A 20,325-nucleotide genomic window follows, 5' to 3' on the forward strand; every position below is an offset into this window, starting at 1 on the left:
AAAATATTAGAAAATTTGTAGATTGTAGTATGAATGACATGCAAAAACATGAAATACAACTACTACTACTAGCAACTTGCTGCAACATAAGGACCCCTCAGGCCGATACAACTACGTCTTATCAAGAAAATATCTGAAAATGTTTAAGATATAGTACAAATTGCTTGCAAAAAACATGAAATAGAGCTACTAGTAACAACTCACTGTGACAAAAAGACACTTGAGGTCAATACAGGCATGTTTTATAATGAAAATACCTGAAAATGTTTAAAACATATTGCAAATGGATTGCAATAAACTGGAAAATAGAACTACTACTAACAACTCTCTTGTCTTTGAGAAAATTGAAACTGAAGTAGAACATTTTCTATTTTCTTTGGAAAAATTTGAATTGAATTGTAACTTTTTTCTTTTCATTGAGATAATTTAGAAGAGAATTTAAACTTTTCTTCAATTTAGCGAGAAAACTCGGAAATAAAGTGGAACTTTTTCTCTTTTTTGGGGGAAAAATTCAGAAGATAACTTGAACTTTCTTCAATTCTTTGAGAAAACTCAGAATTAAATCGGTGGCCTTTTCTATTCATGGAGAATATTCAGAATCGAAGCATAACTTTTTCAGTCTTCTACGAAAAATTTAGAAGAGAACTTAAAATTTTTCACGTCTTTGAGAATATTCAGAACTGAACTGCAACTTTTTTTTTTTGAAAAAAATTAGAATTGATCTGCAACTTTTTTTTCTTTTAGAAAATTCAGAAGAGAACTTGTACTTTTATTCACTTTTTAATAAAGTCGGGCTTTAGTTTTCAGAAATATGAACATCCCACTTTAAAATACATCTGATTTTATAAATAACATTTCAATTTCTTTAAAAAAAAGTTTAGTTTTAGTTTCAAGAAATACGAACTTCCACCTTTAAAATACATATGATTTTATTAATAATATTTGATATTTTAATAAAGTGGGGTTTTAGTTGTCAGAGATAAAAATGTCCATGTTTAAAACACATCTGGTTTTATTAATAATATTTGATTTTCTAATAAAGTATGGTTTTAGTTTTCAGAAATAAGAACAGCATTGTTTAAAATACATCTGATTTTATTAATAGTATTTAATTTTTTTAATAATTGGGATGCATTATTGCTTTTTTTAGTAAAGTTGGGTTTTAGTGTTCTGAAATATGAACATCACAATCTAAAAAGCTTCTGCTTTTATTAATAACATTTGTTTTTTTTTATAAAGTTGGATTTGATCCAAGACCTCATTGAAATACATTTTTGCATATTTTTTAAATACAAGTTGAGTTTCAGTTTCAAGAAATACGAACATCCACATTTAAAATACATATGGTTTTATTAATAAAGTTGGGTTTTAGTTTTCGGAAACAAGAACATCCAAGTTTAAAATACATGTGATTCTATTAATAATATTTTATTTTGTAGTAAAGTTGGGTTTTAGTTTTGATAAATAAGACCATCCGTGTTTAAAATACATGTGATTTTATTAATAATATTTGATTTTGTTTTCTTTTTTTTTAATAAAGTTGGACTTTAGTTTTCAGAAATAAGAACATCTATGCTTAAAACTCATCTGGTTTTATTAATAATACTTAATTTTTAATAAAGTTGGGTTTTAGTTTTGAGAAATATGAACACCCACGTTTAAAATACATTTGATTTGATTTTTTTTAATGAAGTTTGGTTTTAGTTTTCAGAAATAAGAACATCCCCATTTAAAATACATCCGGTTTTATTGATAATATTTGACTTTCTAATAAATTTGGGTTTTAGTTTTCAGGAATAAGAACAACCATGTATAAAATACATCTGATTTCATTAATAACATTTGATTTTTTTAATAAAGTTGGGTTTGATCCAAGGCCTCATTGGGTACATTTTGTATATTTTTTTTTAATGAAGTTGGTTTTTAGTTTTCAGAAATATGAACATCCCAGTTTAAAATACATCTGATTTTTAAATAACATTTTATTGTTTAATAAAAGTTGATTTGATCCAAGGCCTCATTGGGATACAATTATTTTATTTGCTTTATACAAAATTAGAATTGAACTGTAATTTCTTCTTGTCTGTGGGAAAATTTCTGGGTGTTCTTATTTCTGAATACTGTAACCCAACTTTATTCAAAAATATAATATTATTAATAAAATCAGATGTATTCTAAACGTGGATATTCGTATTTCTTGAAACTAAGACCCGATTTTATTTAAAAAATCAAATGTTATCAATAAAATCAGATGCATTTTAAACTGGGATGATCATATGTCTGAAAACTAAAGCCCAACGTTATTAAAAAAAATATGCAAAAAATGTATCCCAATGAAGCCGTGGATCAAATCAAACTTTTATCAAAAAAATAAAATATTATTAATAAAATCATATGTATTTTAAACTGGGATGCTCATATTTCTGAAAACTAAAACCTAACTTTATTAAAAAAAAATATTCGAAAATGTACCCACTGTAGCCTTGGATCAAACCCAACGCTATGAAAAAAAAATCAAATGTTATTAATAAAATCAGATGTATTTTATACATGGTTGTTCTTATTCCTGAAAACTAAAACCCAAATTTATTAGAAAGTCAAATATTATCAATAAAACCGAATGTATTTTAAATATGGATGTTCTTATTTCTGAAAACTTTAACCAAACTTTATTTTTAAAAAATCGAATCACGTGTATTTTAAACGTGGATGTTCTTATTTCCGAAAACTAAAACCCAACTTTATTCAAAAATCAAATATTATTAATAAAACTAGATGTGTTTTAAACATGGATGTTCATATTTCTGAAAACTAAAACCCAACTTTATTAAACAAAAGAAAAAAAATCAATTATTACTAATAAAATCACATGTATTTTAAACATGGATGTTCTTATTTCTGAAAACTGAAACCCAACTTTATTAAAAAATACAATGTTATTACGAGAATTACATGTATTTTAAACGTGGGTGTTCTTGTTTCCGAAAACTAAAACCCAACTTTATTTATATAATCATATTAATTTTAAATGTAGATGTTCGTATTTCTTGAAACTAAAACTCAACTTTTATTAAAAAAAATATGTCAAAATGTATCCCAATGAGGTCTTGGATCAAATCCAACTTTATTAAAAAAAAATCAAATGTTATTAATAAAAAAATCAAATGTTATTAATAAAATCAGAAGTATTTTAAACTGTGATGTTCATATTTCTGAAAACTAAAACCCAACTTTATTAAAAAAAGCAATAATGTTTCCCAATTATTAAAAAAATCAAATACTATTAATAAAACCAGATGTTTATAAACAATGCTGTTCTTGTTTCTGAAAACTAAAACCCAACTTTATTAGAACATCAACTATTATTAATAATACCAGATGTGTTTTAAACATGGACGTTCTTATTTCTGATTACTAAAACTCCACTTAATTATAATCTCGAATATTATTAATAAAATCATATATATTTTAAAGATCGATGTTCGTATTTCTTGAAACTAAAACCAAACTTTTATTAAAAAAAAATTTAACTTATAAAATCAGATGTGTTATAAAGTGGGGTGCTCATATTTCTGAAAACTAAAACCCAACTTTATTAAAAAATCAAATATTATTAATAAAACCAGATGTGTTTTAAACATGGACGTTCTTATTTCTGACAACTAAATCCCACTCCAATAAAATATCAAATATTATAAATAAAATCATATGTATTTAAAGGTGGCTGTTCGTATTTCTTGAAACTAAAACCAAACTTTTATTAAAAAATACTAAAATGTTATTAATAAAATCAGATGTATTATAAAGTGGGATGTTCATATTTCTGAAAACTAAAACCCGAATTTATTAAAAAATGAATAAAAGTACAAGTTCTCTTCTGAATATTCTAAATGAAAAAAAAGTTACAGATCTAATTTTTTCCAAAGAAAAATAAAAAATTTTAAGTTCTGTTCTAAATTTTTCGTAGAAGATTCACTCTGAAACTTAGATTTTATCAATTTTATCCCGACCTATCCGTCAAAAGATGTTGATAAAGAATTTATTCATTCTAATACATAGATTTTCTCAATGTTATCCGACATATCCGAGATACGATATTGATAACGAATGCTATCAAGGAATTTGTCTACCTTGATACTTGAATTTTGTCATTACTAGCATAATTGACTGCCAGAAGATAATGATCTAGAGTTTATTCATTCTGATACCTATAGTGTCTCAATTATGTTTGGCATATCCGTCAAAGGATGAGGATGTAGACTTTATTCACTGTGATATTCATATTTTTGGTATTTTATCCAATGTATTCCAACAAAAGAAGTTGATAAAGAATTTTTCTTTCTAGTACATAGATTTTTTCAATGTTATCCAATAAATCTGACAAAATATGCTAATAAAGAATTTATTCAATCTGATTCTTAGATTTTGTCGATTTTATCCGGATAACCGATGTATCTGGCATGTGATGATGATAAAAAATTTATTCGTTCTGATATTTAGAGTTTGTCAATTTTATCCATCATATCTGACAAAAGATGTTGATAAAGAATTTATTTACTCTGATACTTAGAATTTCTCAATATTATCCTGCATATCCGACAAAGGATGATGATAAAGAATTTATTCATTCTAAAACATAGATTTTTTCAATGTTATCCAACATACCCGACAAATGATATCGATAAAGAATGTTGATAAAGAATTTGTTCACTTTAATACTTAAATTTTGTCTGTGCTATCAAACGTATCTGTCAAAAGACATTGATTAAGGATTTATTCACTCTGATACTTAAATTTAGTAAATTTTATCCAGTGTATCTGACAAAGATATTGATAGAAAAAATTTATTCACACTGATAGTTAGATTTTATCAATGTTATCCAATGTATCTGACAATGGATATTGATACAGAATTTCATTACTGACACTTAGGTTTTGATAATTTTAACCTACATATCCGGCAAAGGATATTGATAGAGAATTTATTCACTCTGATACTTAGATTTTGACACTTCTCTGACACACTCTGACACTTATATTTTGTCAATTTTATCTGATTTATCCGATAAATCTGCTAGTAGAAAAAATTTATTCACTCTGATACTTAGATTTTGTCAATATTACTCCATGTATCTGACAGTAGATGTTGATACAGAATTTAATCACTCTGACACTTACGTTTTGTCAATGTTACTCTGATTTTTTTCATAAAGTTGGGTTTGAGCCAAGGCCACAGTGGTTGTATTTTCGCATATTTTTTTTAATAAAGTTGGGTTTTAGTTTTCAGAAATATGAACATCCCAGTTTAAAATACTTGTGATTTTTTAAATAATATTTTATTTTTTAATAAAAGTTGATTTGATCCAAGGCCTCATTGGGATACAATTATTTTATTTGCTTTAAGAAAAAATTAGACTTGAACTGTAATTTTTTCTTTTCTTTGGGAAAATTTCTGGGTGTTCTTATTTCTGAATACTAAAACCCAACTTAATTCAAAAACAGAATATTATTAATAAAACCAGATATATTTTTAACGTGGATGTTCGTATTTCTTGAAACTAAGACCCGATTTAATTAAAAAAATATAATGTTATTAATAAAATCAGATATATCTTAAACTGGGATGATCATATTTCTGAAAACTAAAGCCCAACGTTATTAAAAGCGTTGAATTTATTCTTTCTAGTACATAGATTTTTCAATGTTATCCGACATATCTGACATAATAGCACAATACAAAAAAAATGAATATTTGATAAAAAAAAATTGATTTCAATATCATTCGTTTACGTTAGTGACATCACTTTGGATATTAACTACTTTCTTTCATTTTTTGTTTATTAAACAATATGAGAGTACGCCTTCCATTTTTCATGTTTTATTTAATCGATAACAAAAGTGTAAGAAAGATCCGGTTTCGACATTTAGAAAACTGTTTTGTTTCCTTCATTGAAAATAACTAAAAATGGAAGCCACACAAGGAAGCCAGGAAGGGTACACCCAGGAAGAAACTGCTTTACGATAGCTTATGCTGTGATAAGCTTGCTTAAGGATGCTGTAATAACGAGGGAAGATTTGGAGACAAATTTCACCTACCACAGACAATTTTTTCCGGTATTTTCTTCGGGTCATTTCTTCCTCTGATATTGCCCAGTATTTATCTATTTACACTTTTTTGGGCATGTGTCTTTATAATAAGTACAAATTTGTGTACAAACACCCGAAAATTTGTGACGCGCTCATAAGGCAAAAACTAGTCAAGCAGCTTCTTTAACATGGCAATGCCTTTGGCTCGCTGGGCAAACAGGGTTTCTCACTCCGTGAACAATATTTCTGAATACGTTTTTTGGGGTTGAGGGGCGAAAAAAAGGTACCTAGGTTAGGTTACGTATTAATATACTGCACTCTGGGTGGCCCCCTTTCCATAATTCTTTGTGGTTTTCATAATTTTGTTACTAATGTATTATTAACAAGGACTTTTTACCAAAATTACTATTCATCCCTAATACTTTAAGTAAATTCAAATTTTATCCAAAATTTAAATTGAAAATTTAAACATAGGACGGTACTAATGTACGTACAATTATTGATCTGCATATTTTAAAAGCATTTAGCCAGGAATTTAAGGGATCTGTACCTCAAATTATATCTTGGTCAGGCCTGGAAATGATTTGAAAAACAATCAAAAATAAAAAAAGAGCTTTTCAACTGAAAGCAAGGAAAAGATTTGAAACCTATTTGAACAGATAATTCTTCATATGAAGGGGGCTGTCTCCTCCTTAGCTCCTTATTCTTTACTGGGAAGTTTGGCCTTTTTCCATTCTTTTCAGAAAATTTGCAGTTGGAAAGATACAATTTTTCAAAGCACTAAAAATAATTTTGTTTAATGAGCAAAGGTGCTGAGAAGGGGGCAGTCCCCCTTATTTACAGAGTAATTTAAACTTGTTTTAAGCTTTAAACTTGCTCCTTACTTTAGTTGAAAACCTTTTTCTATTCGTTTAATTATATTTCATGAAACTGTGAAGTTTTATGAATGCGGTACTTTCGGTAACGCAGAAAAAACGATCAATATTTCAATGATCTCTGTTTGAATTTTGATGGGTAATCAAACAGTTCGTGGTAATGAACTGTAAGTACGGAGTGACCCGGCTCAATATTAACCGAAATCCTAAGAAACTCAATTTTGATACCAATTGATATATCGAAAGAATTTGCTTATTATGCTGATTCCAAATATATAAGCTTCATAAAGTTTAGTTTTACCCATCAAAAGCTACTAGCCTGAGAAAATTTGTCTGATTTTCTTAAAAAGGGGGAAAGACCCTCTCAAAGTTATATAATTTTAATAAAAATAACACCATCAGATTCAGCGTATCAAAAAACCCTACTGTAGAAGTTTCAAGCTCATATATACAAAAATGTGGAATTTTGTAATTTTTGCCAGATGAAAGATCACGGATGCGTGTTTATTTGGTTTTTTTTCAGGGGTGATCATATCGACCCAGTGGGCCTAGACCGTCGAGAGAGGGCTCATTTTATTGGAAATGAAAGGTTTTAGTGCCCTTTTGAAATGACCAAAATAATTGGAGCGTAATTAGGCATCCTCCCACTCCACCTTTTTCCCAAAATCGTCCGATCAAAATTTTGCTATAGCTTTTTTTCTTCAGCATAGTTGAAAGGCCCCATAACTATGTCTTTAGATATAAAATGACCCCCTACAGCCCCTAGGGAAAGGTTTTTGAGTTATAATTTGCCCATTGTTTTAATTATTATTGGGAATATGCATACATTTTTTGGGTAGGGAGGGGAGGAAAAATTTTCTGCTGGGACGATATTACACGGAGAGAATTTCCATGGAGAGGGAAGTTTCCAGGGGGTTAATTTTTCAGGGGAAATTTTACACTTGGTGAATTTACCAGAATTCTTTTATAAAATTTGATAGACGGTGTTTAACCCCCCCCCCCTCCTCTCCGGTGATTACCCCCCTCTGAAAATACCCCCGCGAAAATTATACCCCTGATAAATACTCCTCCCTATGGAAAGTAAGTGGGTTTGATAGGGGTGTTAGTTCCCTTCCATTCACTTTCGACTATTAAAAATGGGCACTAGCCATTTCAGTTAAAGCAGGTTATGCTAAAATTGTCCCAAATCGGGGCCGACATTCTCGTAAGGCATTGGCTAAACTCTATTCTACATATTGCGACCAGTCCATTCTTTTTCTCTCAGGTTTGCGCCCATTTCTAATACTAGTGATATGCAGGATATTAGAGTTTTGTATTTCCGTTATTGTAAATATCTCTTGTATTTGCCTCGTTGGTATGGAAACCGTAAGATTATTCGAATATTCGAATGTTTAATGCAACTGATATATTGACGTCATATAATAAGTTGGACTCCAAGTTAAAAGATGAGGCCTGCATGCGGTTGGGTCCTTTTGATCCTCTTGTGCGATTGTTCTGATTTGCATTTGTAGTTCTTTATATTGATATTGTTTTGCATGTGTTTTGTTTTGCATGTCTTTACCTTTTATTTTCTTTTGTTACTCCACCTTTTTATAATGATAGCGGGTCAAAATAAATTATTATTATTATTATTTCCAATCGAATGAGCCATTTTTGAAGTTTCTACGACAAAGCGTTCTATAAAAACCGTATATGCCCCAAGGACCTGAGATAAGATAATGTTTATTTTTCAAAGGCTATCACAAGCTCTAATAGAGCCGAATTCGTTTCATATGTCAAAAAGAAATAGACAAAGCAAAATGAAGAAACAAATAATACAGCAAGAAAAGAAACATCAATCAAGCATAAAAATTGTCGATAAGAATTTCACAAATGGCTAGAATAGAAACAGAAAAATAGAAGAAGAAGGGGTGGGGGATAAAAGAAAATCACAGTCAAGAAGAAAAACGTTGCCGAAATCGTGTTCAAGGTCAAATACATAAAAAAAAAAAAAAAAACACTTAAAATCAAGCTAAATTAGTTGTAAAAAGAAATATTTACAGTTAAAGAAAGGAATACAATTAAAGGAAAAAAGATTTAAAATTAAAGGTCAGAAAAGAAATTTAACATAAATATTTATCAACAAAAGGGAAAATAAAAGTGACAAAGATAAAGAAAAAAAAATGACGCATGATTATTGTGAACATACACAACAACTAAAATAAGGGAGGGAGGAGTTAATTTTGGTACAGATCATAGTTCAGGGATTATTTAGGTGCGCTAAAATAAAGGGGATAAAACTTTTCCAGAACCTCTCAGTAACGGTATGGATAGGTAAATATGTTGGAATTGCCAAGGAAGCTAATCGGGGGAGATGGTGTCTAATGTGGTCGTGTAAATCAGGAAAGATGTCCTCAGTACAAGGATTAGATATTACGGATTTAACAAAACGCAAACAAATAAAAATGTAAAACGTTAGTTGCCCTACAATCACTTTCAACTATTAAAAAGGGCACTAGTCCTTTGAATTTCCAATCAAATGAGTCTTTTTGAAGTTTCTATAGTTACGCCTTCTATAAAAAAAAAACCTTATATGTCCTCAGGGCATAACTTACAACCCTTGTCCTGAGGGCTGTGGGGGAGTGTCCTCGTCAAAAACGTAATTTCTATCTGGAAATCACCTACGCTGAACAAAATTGCTATCTAAAAATTTTGATTGGATGTGTTTGGGGAAAACATGGGCGTGAGAGGGGGGTTAGTTACCCTCAAATCACTTTTGACTATTAAAAAGGGTACTAGCCATTTCAATTTTCAATCGAATGAGCTCTTTTTGAAGTTTCTATGACAACGAGTTCGACAAAAACCTTATGTGTCCCAAGGATATAACTTAAAACCCTTGCCCTGAGGGCTGTGGGGGGGGGGGGGGTGTCATTCTCAAAGACCTAATTTCCAGAACTTTCAACTACGTTGAACAAAATGGCTATCTTAAAATTCTAATTTGATGTGTTTGGGGAAAAGCTGGGCGTGAGAGGCAGGTTAGTTGCCCTCAAATCACTTTCGACTATTAAAAAGGGCACTAGCCCTTTGAATTTCCAATCAAATGAGCCTTTTTTGAAGTTTCTAATACAATGCTTTCTATAAAAAACCTTATATGTCCCCAGGGCATAACTTACAACCCTTGCCCTGAGGGCTGTGGGGGAGTGGCCTCCTAAAAAACAAAATTTCTATCTAGGAATCAACTACGCTGAACAAAATGGTTATCCCAAAATTTTGATTGGATGGGTTTTGGGAAATGGTGGGTGTGGAAGGGGTGTTAGTTGCCTTCCAAGTACTTTCGACTATTAAAAAGTGCACTAGCCATTGCATTTTCTAATCGAAAGAGCCCTTTCTGGGGTTTCTACGACAACGCGTTCAATAAAAACCGTATATTACCCCTGGGCATAACTTTAAACCCTTGCCCTTTGGTGTGTGGGTGTGGGGGGGGGGGGGGTGTTGTCATCCACAAAGACCTAATTTCCAGAACTTTCAACTCCGTTGAACAAAATAGCTATCTTAAAATTTTGATTGGACGTGTTTGGGGAAGAGGTGGGCGTGAGAGATAGGTTAGCTGCCCTCCAATCACTTTTGACTAATAAAAAGGGCAAGAGCCCCTTGAATTTCCTATCGCATGAGCTTTTTTGAAGCTTCTACAACAATGCTTTCTATAAAAACCTTATATGCCCCAGGGCGTAACTTACAACCCTTGCCCTGAAGGCTTTGGGGGAGTGTCCTCCTCAAAAACTTAATCCCTCTCTAGGAATCATCTACGCTGAACAAAATGGCTATCCCAAAATTATGATTGGATGTGTTTGGTGAAATGGTGGGCATAGAAGGGTTATTAGTTGCCTTCCAATTACTTTTGACTGTCAAAAAGGGCACTAGCCATTTCAGTTTCTAATTGAATAAGCCCTTTTTGAAGTTTCTACGACAACGCGTTCTATAAAAACCGTATATGCCCCCAGGTCATAACTTACAACCCTTGCCCTGAGTTCTGTGAAGGGGTAGTCATCCTCAAAGACCTAATTTACAGAACTTAAAACTACGTTGAATAAAATGACTATCTCAACATTTTGATTGGATGTGTTTGGGGAAAAGGTCGGCGTGAAGGGGGGGGGTTAGTTGCCCTCCAATTACTTTCGACTACTAAAAAGTGCCCTAGTCCTTTGAATTTTCAATCTAATGAGCCATTTTTGAAGCTTCTGCGACAACGCCTTCTATAAAATCCTTATATGCCCCCGGGGCATAACTCACAACCCTTGTCTTGAAGGCTCTGTGGGAGCGTCCTCCTCAAAAACATAATTTCTATCCGGAAATCAACTATGCTTTACAAAATGGCTATCTCAAAATTTTGATCCGATGTGTTTGGGGAAATGGTGGGCGTGGAAGGGGTGTTAGTTGCTATTGCGCAGCCTATGATAACGGCACTCCCAGTTTATTAGCCACCATCTCAACTACCTTCTTATCATCGGGAATGCAGCTTATGATGAAACTGCTGTTAATTTTTTTTTACTTTACTACACAAAGTAAGACTGGGATCGAGGGGTTGCCAATTTATGAAAATATTGGGGGCAAGGTCTTCAAATGATGATACAAAAAAGATATTGGTACTCCCGTGTTATCCAGAACACACTTGAGAAATGGGGTTAAGTTAATCATAATGAAATAACCAAAATATGATGAAAATATAATACTTTAGTAGCAAAATTATGGAAACTACAACAAAGAATTATGGAAAGCGGGCCACCTAGAACGCATTATATGAAATACCCAACATAACCTAACCAAAATACCAAATCTATATATTAAAAGATTTATTTAAATATATCTACATCATAGTTTATTTCACTGAGCCTAAGCTAATTGTCTCCGAATATAGAAAGGTGAACCGGTTTTCGTAGATTCAACTGAGCAAACCTCTCGACTTTATTCTGGATTAAATAAAAAAAAATCTTTTTTTTATGTGAAACTAAGGAGCAACAATAAAACTTAAACGAACAGATATTACTCCGTATATGAAAGGGGTTGTCCCCTCCTCAACGCCTCGCTCTTTCCGCTAAAGTTTTTTGTGGTTTTAAAAAATAAAGTTGTGAGACAGAGTCAAATTTAAGCGTAAAGAGGAGGCGTTGAGAAAGGGACAACCCCTTCCATATACGGAATAATATCTGTTCGTTTTAAGTTTAATATCGCTCCTTACTTTCAGTTAAAAAAACTTGTTTTTTTATTTAATTTCTGACCATTTTGAATTAATGCAGATTTTGGTTTTGGCTCACCGCACATGAATAATTTAAAAAAAATTGCACATTAGTTTTACTTTGTTTTGGCTAAATGGCTTTCTGGAAAGTTGTTTAATTTTATTTAATAACGTTTTTATTTGTAATAAATATATGTAACTTACGATTAACTTACGTAACGAAATTCTATATTCATTCTTACATTTATATTACGTATATTAGGGGGTTTGCCCTCTAGTCAATATCTCGCTCTTTACGCTAAAGTTGTTTCTGTTCGTTTTAAGTTTTGGTGTTTATAGTTGAAAAGTTTTTCGGTTGAAAACTTTTTTTTATTTAATTTCTGATCGTTTTTTTAAATAACGGTGGTAAATCCGGCGCCCCCCTTCATAGCAATATCATTTCCCCCATGAAAACTTCCTCCATGAAAAGATCCTCCTACGTACCCCCCCCACCCACTCACCCTACTACCATAAAAAATCTCCCATGAAAACGTCTGTATACTTGCCAATAATCAACACTATAAGTAAATATTAGTAGAATGTGGCCTTATACTTCACTAGAAGCCCTTGGAACCACTGAAGCGTATCAAGTTGAAGGAACTTGATCAAGGCCATCCCCTAGGGCACTCGTGAGGTCGAACGAACTTTATCAAGGCCATTCCCTAAGGCACTTTCGAGGTTGAACGAACTTTATCAAGGCCATCCTCTATTGAGGCTGAACGAGCTTTACCATGGCCATCCCCTAAGACACTCTTGAGTTTGAACGAACTTTATTAAGGCTATTCTCTAAGGCGCTCTTGAGGTATAACGAACTTTACTTGCGCAATGATATAGCCCTAAGGCGCTTTTGAGGAGCAATGAACTCTAAACAAACCCGGGCAATGCGGTTTTACCTTTCTTGATGTTCATGTGAAACAGATTGCATAATGATCTAAGATGTTTGCTAAAGATTTTCTTGTGATTTCAGAAATGTTTGACTGGTGTAGTCTTGATGCTATTGTAAAACAGATCATTAAGTGAATATAAAGTGGGATTTTAAATTTTTTTATATTAAAAGGTGCCGAGAAAAGAATTTTAGAATAGAATCTAAAACAATCCTTAGATTGTTTAATAGAAATTGTTTAATAGAAATCTAAAACAATCCTTAGAAATTAAGAAGTGAGGGGGTAATGGATTTGACGACGCTCATAGGAAGTAGACTATACTATTGGAGTTACTACAAACACTTCTTACAAAATACAAAATACGTTTCGTTCTCTGTTATACACAAAAATTTTAATGAAAAGAAATCCCGTAGTGAGGGAGTTATGGATTTGGCAATGCCCTATAGTGGGTATACTATATGAGCTACTACAAAAAAAGTCGTGTACATTTTAGACGATGATACGACAGCCCTTAGGCATCAATTACTCAACCTCCAAAGGCCGCAATGCCCCTACTCCTCCCAACTTTTTATGTCCCCCTCAACTTTTTACTACCGTCACAACCCTCCCTCTATTTTTTATACTTTTTTAAGTCTAATTTTTTTAACTTTTTTTATATATTTATTTAACATTGAAGTTTTTTGATGATGCCCATAGTGGGTATACTATTGGAGCTAATACAAAAAGTCGTATACATTTTAGGCGATGATACGACAGTCCTTAGGCATCAATGCATCAACTTCCAAAGATCAGAATTCCCCTCCCTTCTCAGTTTTTACTTCCCCCATCCCTCCCCGACTTTTTAACCTCCTACTTCCCCCTCCTTCCCGATTTTTACCCCTCCCCCCATTTCTTATGCTTTTTTTACTTTTAATTTTTATTTCTTATATTTATTTTACATGGAGGTTTTTTCACCTTTTTTCTACGTCTTAAAATGACATGCAATATACTTAAAAAAATCACATTTAATATTTTCAAAATGCAAAATGAGAATTATATAGATATGTTAGTCCTGATATTTACCATTAGAAAAATAATGTTTGTACTTCTCTTTTTTACTTTGAGTTTTTTGGGACCTTGAAAATTTTTCAACTCATTTTTTATTTATGCGGTTGTATCAATGGCACTCTATGACTTTTCATCGACAGCGCCGAGAATAGAATTTTAATATCATTGAAATAAAAGAAATAAAAAACTAAGCAAAAAAGAAAAAACGAATAATATTAAAAATGTCATTACAAATATTGTTTCTCTAGAGCAAAAAATCACGAGTATTATATGTGTACCATTTTCATTTTGTATTTAACATGTTTCACAAGTGAATTTCTATGGCACTTAGATTTTTTAGACGGGTGAATTGGGTTTTTGGATATTTTTTATGTGAACAACCCGTTGTACTCTATGCCTGGTCATCGAAACTACCTAGTTTATTGTATGTATTAGATTAGTATTTTTTTCATTATATTGGGAGAATAAACACTTGCATCATATTTTTTTTAACTGAAGATGAAATACTGGAAGAAATTATATGTACATGATAAGGTTGTCGTTATGGTGAACGCTGATAAAGACAAATATTTGAACTATGAAACTAGTACTAGTGGTAACACTATCGGAAATGTGTGCGTGCGTTGTCATGACAGTGAAAGTTTATGTTTCTCCGGATTACAAAAACGATTCAATATCGCTGATGGTGAATATTCAAGAGTGAGATATCCAGAGTTGATACCGCTCAAAGATAATGCCAAAATAAAAATGATAGTTGATGAAGAGGGGTAGCGTCTTGCTTATTGATCTGGTAAAACGTTACCTGTTGATAAATAATACCGCCATCTTTTGGGTATTGATATTCAATGGAAGGTAAGAAGAAGACAGATGTACTCTTCTAGTTACATTATAAACCATATTTTGCCTATGTGCCAAACTGTTACCTGTGTAAAAATAATGTGATTATAGACAATGAAACAGCAGGGAAAATAAAAAGTGCATTGACACAATATAGCAACGGAGTATAAAGATGAATTGATGGAAAATAAAGTGCATTTGAACATTATTACTACCATTGATCCTGTACCAACAGATATAGTCAATGAACCCAGTAATGCCAATGATGAAACGCATATTGAACCTGTAGCTGACACGACAGTAAAAATTGTAAATGACTCAAAATGGATTAATGATTATTCTACTGGCTACGAACTAAGAGAAGAGAATACCTACACTTTCAACAGAGAACAGGATGAATTATTTTACGAAACAGATTCAAAATGTCCAAAATTGTTCTATGATATTAATAAAGTATTCTTATCCCAAGCGAATGTTTTAATTACGAATGGTCTAAGACGTTCGTTAAGCATTTTCTGATGATTTCAAAAATATTATCAATATAGCGTTAATATGTTTCACTACCCTTATAGGGCATTACTTTAACAACGCACATAGGATATTACTTTAATGATACATATAGGGCAATACTTTAACGACACACATAGGGCATAACTTTCACGACACACACAGGACATTACTTTAACGATACACATAGAGCATTACATTAGCCAATTCTTATTCCTTCATATCCTCTCTCTGCTTTTAGCAAAAAGTTTGATGAAATACTTCTGATTGTGCAATAAGCTACTGATTTCGCTTTTGTGAAACAAGTCTTTTTAACCTCTATCAAAGGTATAAAAGTTTGATGAAGTACTTATCTGCTTAAATAACGTCCAAAACTGAAAAAAACGTCACAAAGAAAAAACTGGCCTTGAAGTCAAAACCAAAACGTTTTGAAGTTACAACAAAATGTCATGAAGAAATAAAAACGTCTCAAAGTAAAAAAAAACTGCTGGAAGTTAAAAAAAAGTGTCTGGAAGAAAAAACGTTCCGGAGTAAAAAAAAACATCTCAAAGCTAAAACAAAAACGTCTCAAAGTAAAAAAAAATATCTCCAAGAAAAAAAAACTTCTCGAAGTAAAAACAAAAACTTTTCAGGGTTAAAGAACACCTCGAAGTTAAAATAAAAGACACAAAGAAAAAAAATTAAGCTAAAAAACGTCTCGAAATTAAAACAAAAAAGTATTGGATTTAAAAAAAAATATCTCGAAGTAAAAAAAATATTACGAAGAAAAAAGATTAAAAAAAAAGTTTAAAAAATGTCATGAGGAACTATATTTCTAATGAGCTCAATAATACCAATGACAAAACACATATTTAATGGTAGTTCTTGTCGTTTTAATTGTAAGTTGTGTCTTTATATTTTATATTTATTGAATGTACTCCTCATAATATATCCTGAGGGAAAATAAAAGTATTATTATTATATTGAACATGTGACTGAAACCATGCTAACAGTTGTGTATGACCCGGATATGGAAAAAGTGTCATGTCAAGAGAAAATATGACCAATAATTCCACGGAACGAATTATAAACATTAAATTTTTTTTGTTTATATTGATAAACCTATAATTTATCACAAGCTAAGTTGCATAATCATTTTCACGCTTCATTTGCATTCAATAGGTACCGAGAGTTCTATGACTCCTCCCCACAATGAATTCTACGGGTTTTATGACTCCTTCCCAAAATGAATTCAGATGTTTTTACGACTTTTCCCTATAGCCATAGGAAAAAGAAACTAGCTGTGCAACTATTGGAGTCTCCGGACTATTGCACAATCGATTTTTCTTGCCTTGACTTTTACCTGCGCAATGATTTAGACCTAAACACTTGGATTCTGTGGGGGTCAATGAACTGCTACTACTTTTGCTATTGCGATATAAGTCTTTTTACCTTGAGCAAAGGAATAAAAGTTTGATGAAGTACCTCTAGTTGCGCAGGGAAATACTACTTTCGCTATTGAGAAATAAGTCTTTAGCCTTGAGCAAAGGTATAAAAGTTTGATGAAGTACTTCTCTGCTTAAACACTACATTAATAGCTTCCAGGATAATAGAACTATATGACACAGAACTTATTGGTTTGAAAAAATCATCTTGTGGTGTTATATTTGAATGTACATTTTTGGTATTGTCTATGGAACTCGAAGAAATTAACTGTTATCATTGGAAAGTCAACTATAATATGTTTGAGCATGATAAAAGCTTATGGAGTACTACTTTACGCCATATAAACAGACTGGGATTCTACGACAGAGTGGTTACGCCGCATAATAAAAGTGTTCAAGAACTGAGGAATGTTCAGGAAGGAGTCAGTGAAATTTGCAGTTATTTCGGGGTTGAAGTACTGTACGTAAAGGTTAACGTAGCCTACCTACAAATAAAGTTTGAATTCAAAACTGTGACCCTAGAATTCCACTTTTCAATTTAGAAGAATTTAAATGTCCTCAGTTTAAAGGGACTTATCACCGTCCTGAAGACGAGGTTAGGCTCTTCGCGCAGAGGATATCTAGGGACATACCGGATCACGAAATGTGCATAAGACACGGTAAAAACTATTCTATATCATGGGATCCTCGTTTGTGGATCCCAGTGAAGTTTTAAGTATTATTTTTATGTAAATATGTGTTTTTCAAAATAAAATCTGTTTTAGTATGTTTAAGCAATAAATACTTTAACCTTAACCTGTCTTTATTCTTTAGAATAGTTCTAGTTCATAAGTAAAATGCTACTCTACCCCCAGCCCCTTCACCAGGAGTCTGAGATGGATGAACAAGATAATTTTTTTCTTCCAAAGCTGGAAAGGTGCCAACTGAATTTTTTTCAAAAAGTCAGAGACATTTCAAAGGTAATTTTCAGGGTGTTATCTATATTTCAGGAGAACCATCTGTCATTTCAGCAACATGTTTCAGAGAGTCTTTTAGCTGAAGCAATCTCTCTTCAAGTTTCAAACTAAGCTATGATGAATAAAAACATCAAATAAAAATTTCTTTTTACTGCGATTGTAGCATCTGTAAAGGTCGTTATCATGATTTCACCAATTCTTATGAGTCTAATGCAGTAAATTTAGAATACGTGGGTAGCGGAAATCATGAAGAGAATCTGGAAGAGATGAGGACAAAAATATTCAACATCAGTGGAGAGAAGCTAAGTTTTAGATTGGTCGTGTAAGAAACTATTGGAAGAAAGGATACCCTTACTACCCCAAGAAAACTCGAAAGCACAACAAAGGTCTTGGAAAAGGAGGTACACTACACTAAGAAGGGATCACGAAGAGCAAAATAAAAGATCAAGAAAAGTAGAGTCTCCGCACAGGAATTCTTCACGTTCTTTGAGAAATGACAGAGAAGCTTCATATAAAAAAAATAGGGCATATAAAAATTCATCATCGTTGTAATCACTGGTAAACACCATTTTTTTTTAGTTTTGGATATCTGGGAGTAACTATTCCAGAGATGATAGCGCTAAAATAGTCTTAATTTGTCTTAAAAAGTCCTTCGTGAAGAGCCAAAGAGCACTTCGAAAATTAAAAGCTCTTACCAGAGAGGTTTAGAGATTTACAATCCCCTTCTTGTACACTCCTCCTCCCAGCCACCATAGTAAATGAAAAAAAACATCTGAAAAGAACTGCCTACTGAAAAAATATCATTTATTTTCATAAATATAGCTGTATTTTTTGTCTATAATTTCTCAAAGATGCCAGCGATAAAATGTCCCTTGGGCCCTTTAACAAAGCTGATCATGTCTCTAGGGAAAGTGTAAGGGTTGTAGGGGAATAAAACTTTCCTATGTGTTGAGAATTAATAGGATTTCTAATACCGTGTTCTAGCAGAAACATATGTTAGCTTCTTTAGTCTTGTTGCCTAAACTGGATAAAGGTGTTTTTGTAAGGTTTATTGTTCATGAAAATAAAGCAAATACCCTAATTAATTTCTTTGCTTGAAATATTACAAAAGTAAAACTTGTAGTTAAGGATTGATTTTGAGGGGTTGGTACCCCTCTTTACATTTAGGGTCACCCTTGGTACGCTAATAAAACTGAATAGAATTGACAAAAAAAATACAAATGCAGGTGAAGATTGTAATTAGAACTTAATACGATCGGGAATTATTCATTATATGAAGGGAACTTCCCCCTTTTCAACCTCTCACTCTTTTTGCTAAAGGTTCACATTGTGTCCAATTTATTTAAAGACCCACTTCTCAAACAAAGAGGCTGTGTAATTAGGAAAAAGAATTATTTTAAATCACTATAAATCCTTGGGGTTTTTGTTGGTTTAAATTTTTATGTTGATCTTTGTTTTAATTAGAAAAAACTTTTTTTTATTTAATATATATTGACAGCTGGTGACTTTTTGCCTTAGTAATTCCAATAGCCTTGTCTCTCAAAACAGTGACAAATAAGCGTAGAAATAATTCATGTAATTTGCTTGACTCTAGGACTAAGCGGAAATCTTTTTACAATGCTGGAAATCTTTTCCTTTTTTCCGTGGAAATGATTTTTCTGGCAGTGAAGGATAGATAAGTCTGATTTTTAATTTATTTTTTTTTCTAGTTCAGTTTTGGGGACTATTTCGGGGAACCTAATTATTGCGTTAGGTTGTTGCATAGAGAAAGGTCTGATGGCGCGTAAAGAAGCAGTAGTCTAAATTTGTTGAGTGTTGCTGTTCTTTTCGTTTATTTTGTATATATGGCCACTGTTTTTTTAATACACGTATGTATGTATATATAGTTTACTTAGGGTAATGACTTTCAAATGTCATCACACCAATAGACTACTTAAAAATTAATTTAATCACTTTCTGAATCACCAATTCTGACTGGATCACTATTAAGTAAATTACTAATTACTTACTACGTCCATTATTTAGGAGTTTGGCTGAAACTGATCAACTGCATATATTTCGCACTTTGGAGTCTCTGCTGTCAACTATGGGAATAGATGGCAGAGCTTGTCTCCTTCGCACAATTTGTGAATTGCAGAATAAACCAATAATGATCAATGGGCTGATTGGAGAAATTCTAATGCTAGTTTTAACGTAAGTATTAAACTGGGTTTTCTGCTTATCTGTTATAATGTTTTGTGGTTTGATCTGAGATGCTGGATTAGAGTGAATTTTAATTTATCAGCTTCTTTAAAGTATGAATTATAATCGGGAAGTTAATTTAATTCGATTTTCAATACAAAATACACACTAAATCACATAATGTATATATGATTAATCTTGTTAAAAAGTATTGCCACAGGTTCCGATAATATGGTAAATGCGGTGGATTCAAAATTAGTGATAAAGTTTTGAAAATTT

The 20,325-nt window shown here is 32.0% G+C and overlaps 2 protein-coding genes across 2 annotated transcripts in view; one reads left to right on the plus strand and one right to left on the minus strand.

The window, feature by feature from the left end:
- LOC148947365 (uncharacterized) overlaps positions 1–20,325 on the minus strand; it is a 511,279-nt gene that overhangs the window by 375,810 nt on the left and 115,144 nt on the right. The gene's annotated exons all lie outside the window — the stretch shown is intronic.
- Positions 1–20,325, plus strand: part of LOC148947370 (uncharacterized) — an 80,254-nt gene that overhangs the window by 25,608 nt on the left and 34,321 nt on the right. The window contains exon 4 of the mRNA XM_089095780.1: positions 19,891–20,058. Coding sequence (XP_088951906.1) covers positions 19,891–20,058 — 168 coding nt within the window. The remainder of the gene's footprint in view (positions 1–19,890; positions 20,059–20,325) is intronic.

Source organism: Artemia sp. Qi Xiang Cuo, chromosome 10, assembly GCF_049724085.1.
Source record: "Artemia sp. Qi Xiang Cuo chromosome 10, ASM4972408v1, whole genome shotgun sequence".
Taxonomy (NCBI): domain Eukaryota; kingdom Metazoa; phylum Arthropoda; class Branchiopoda; order Anostraca; family Artemiidae; genus Artemia; species Artemia sp. Qi Xiang Cuo.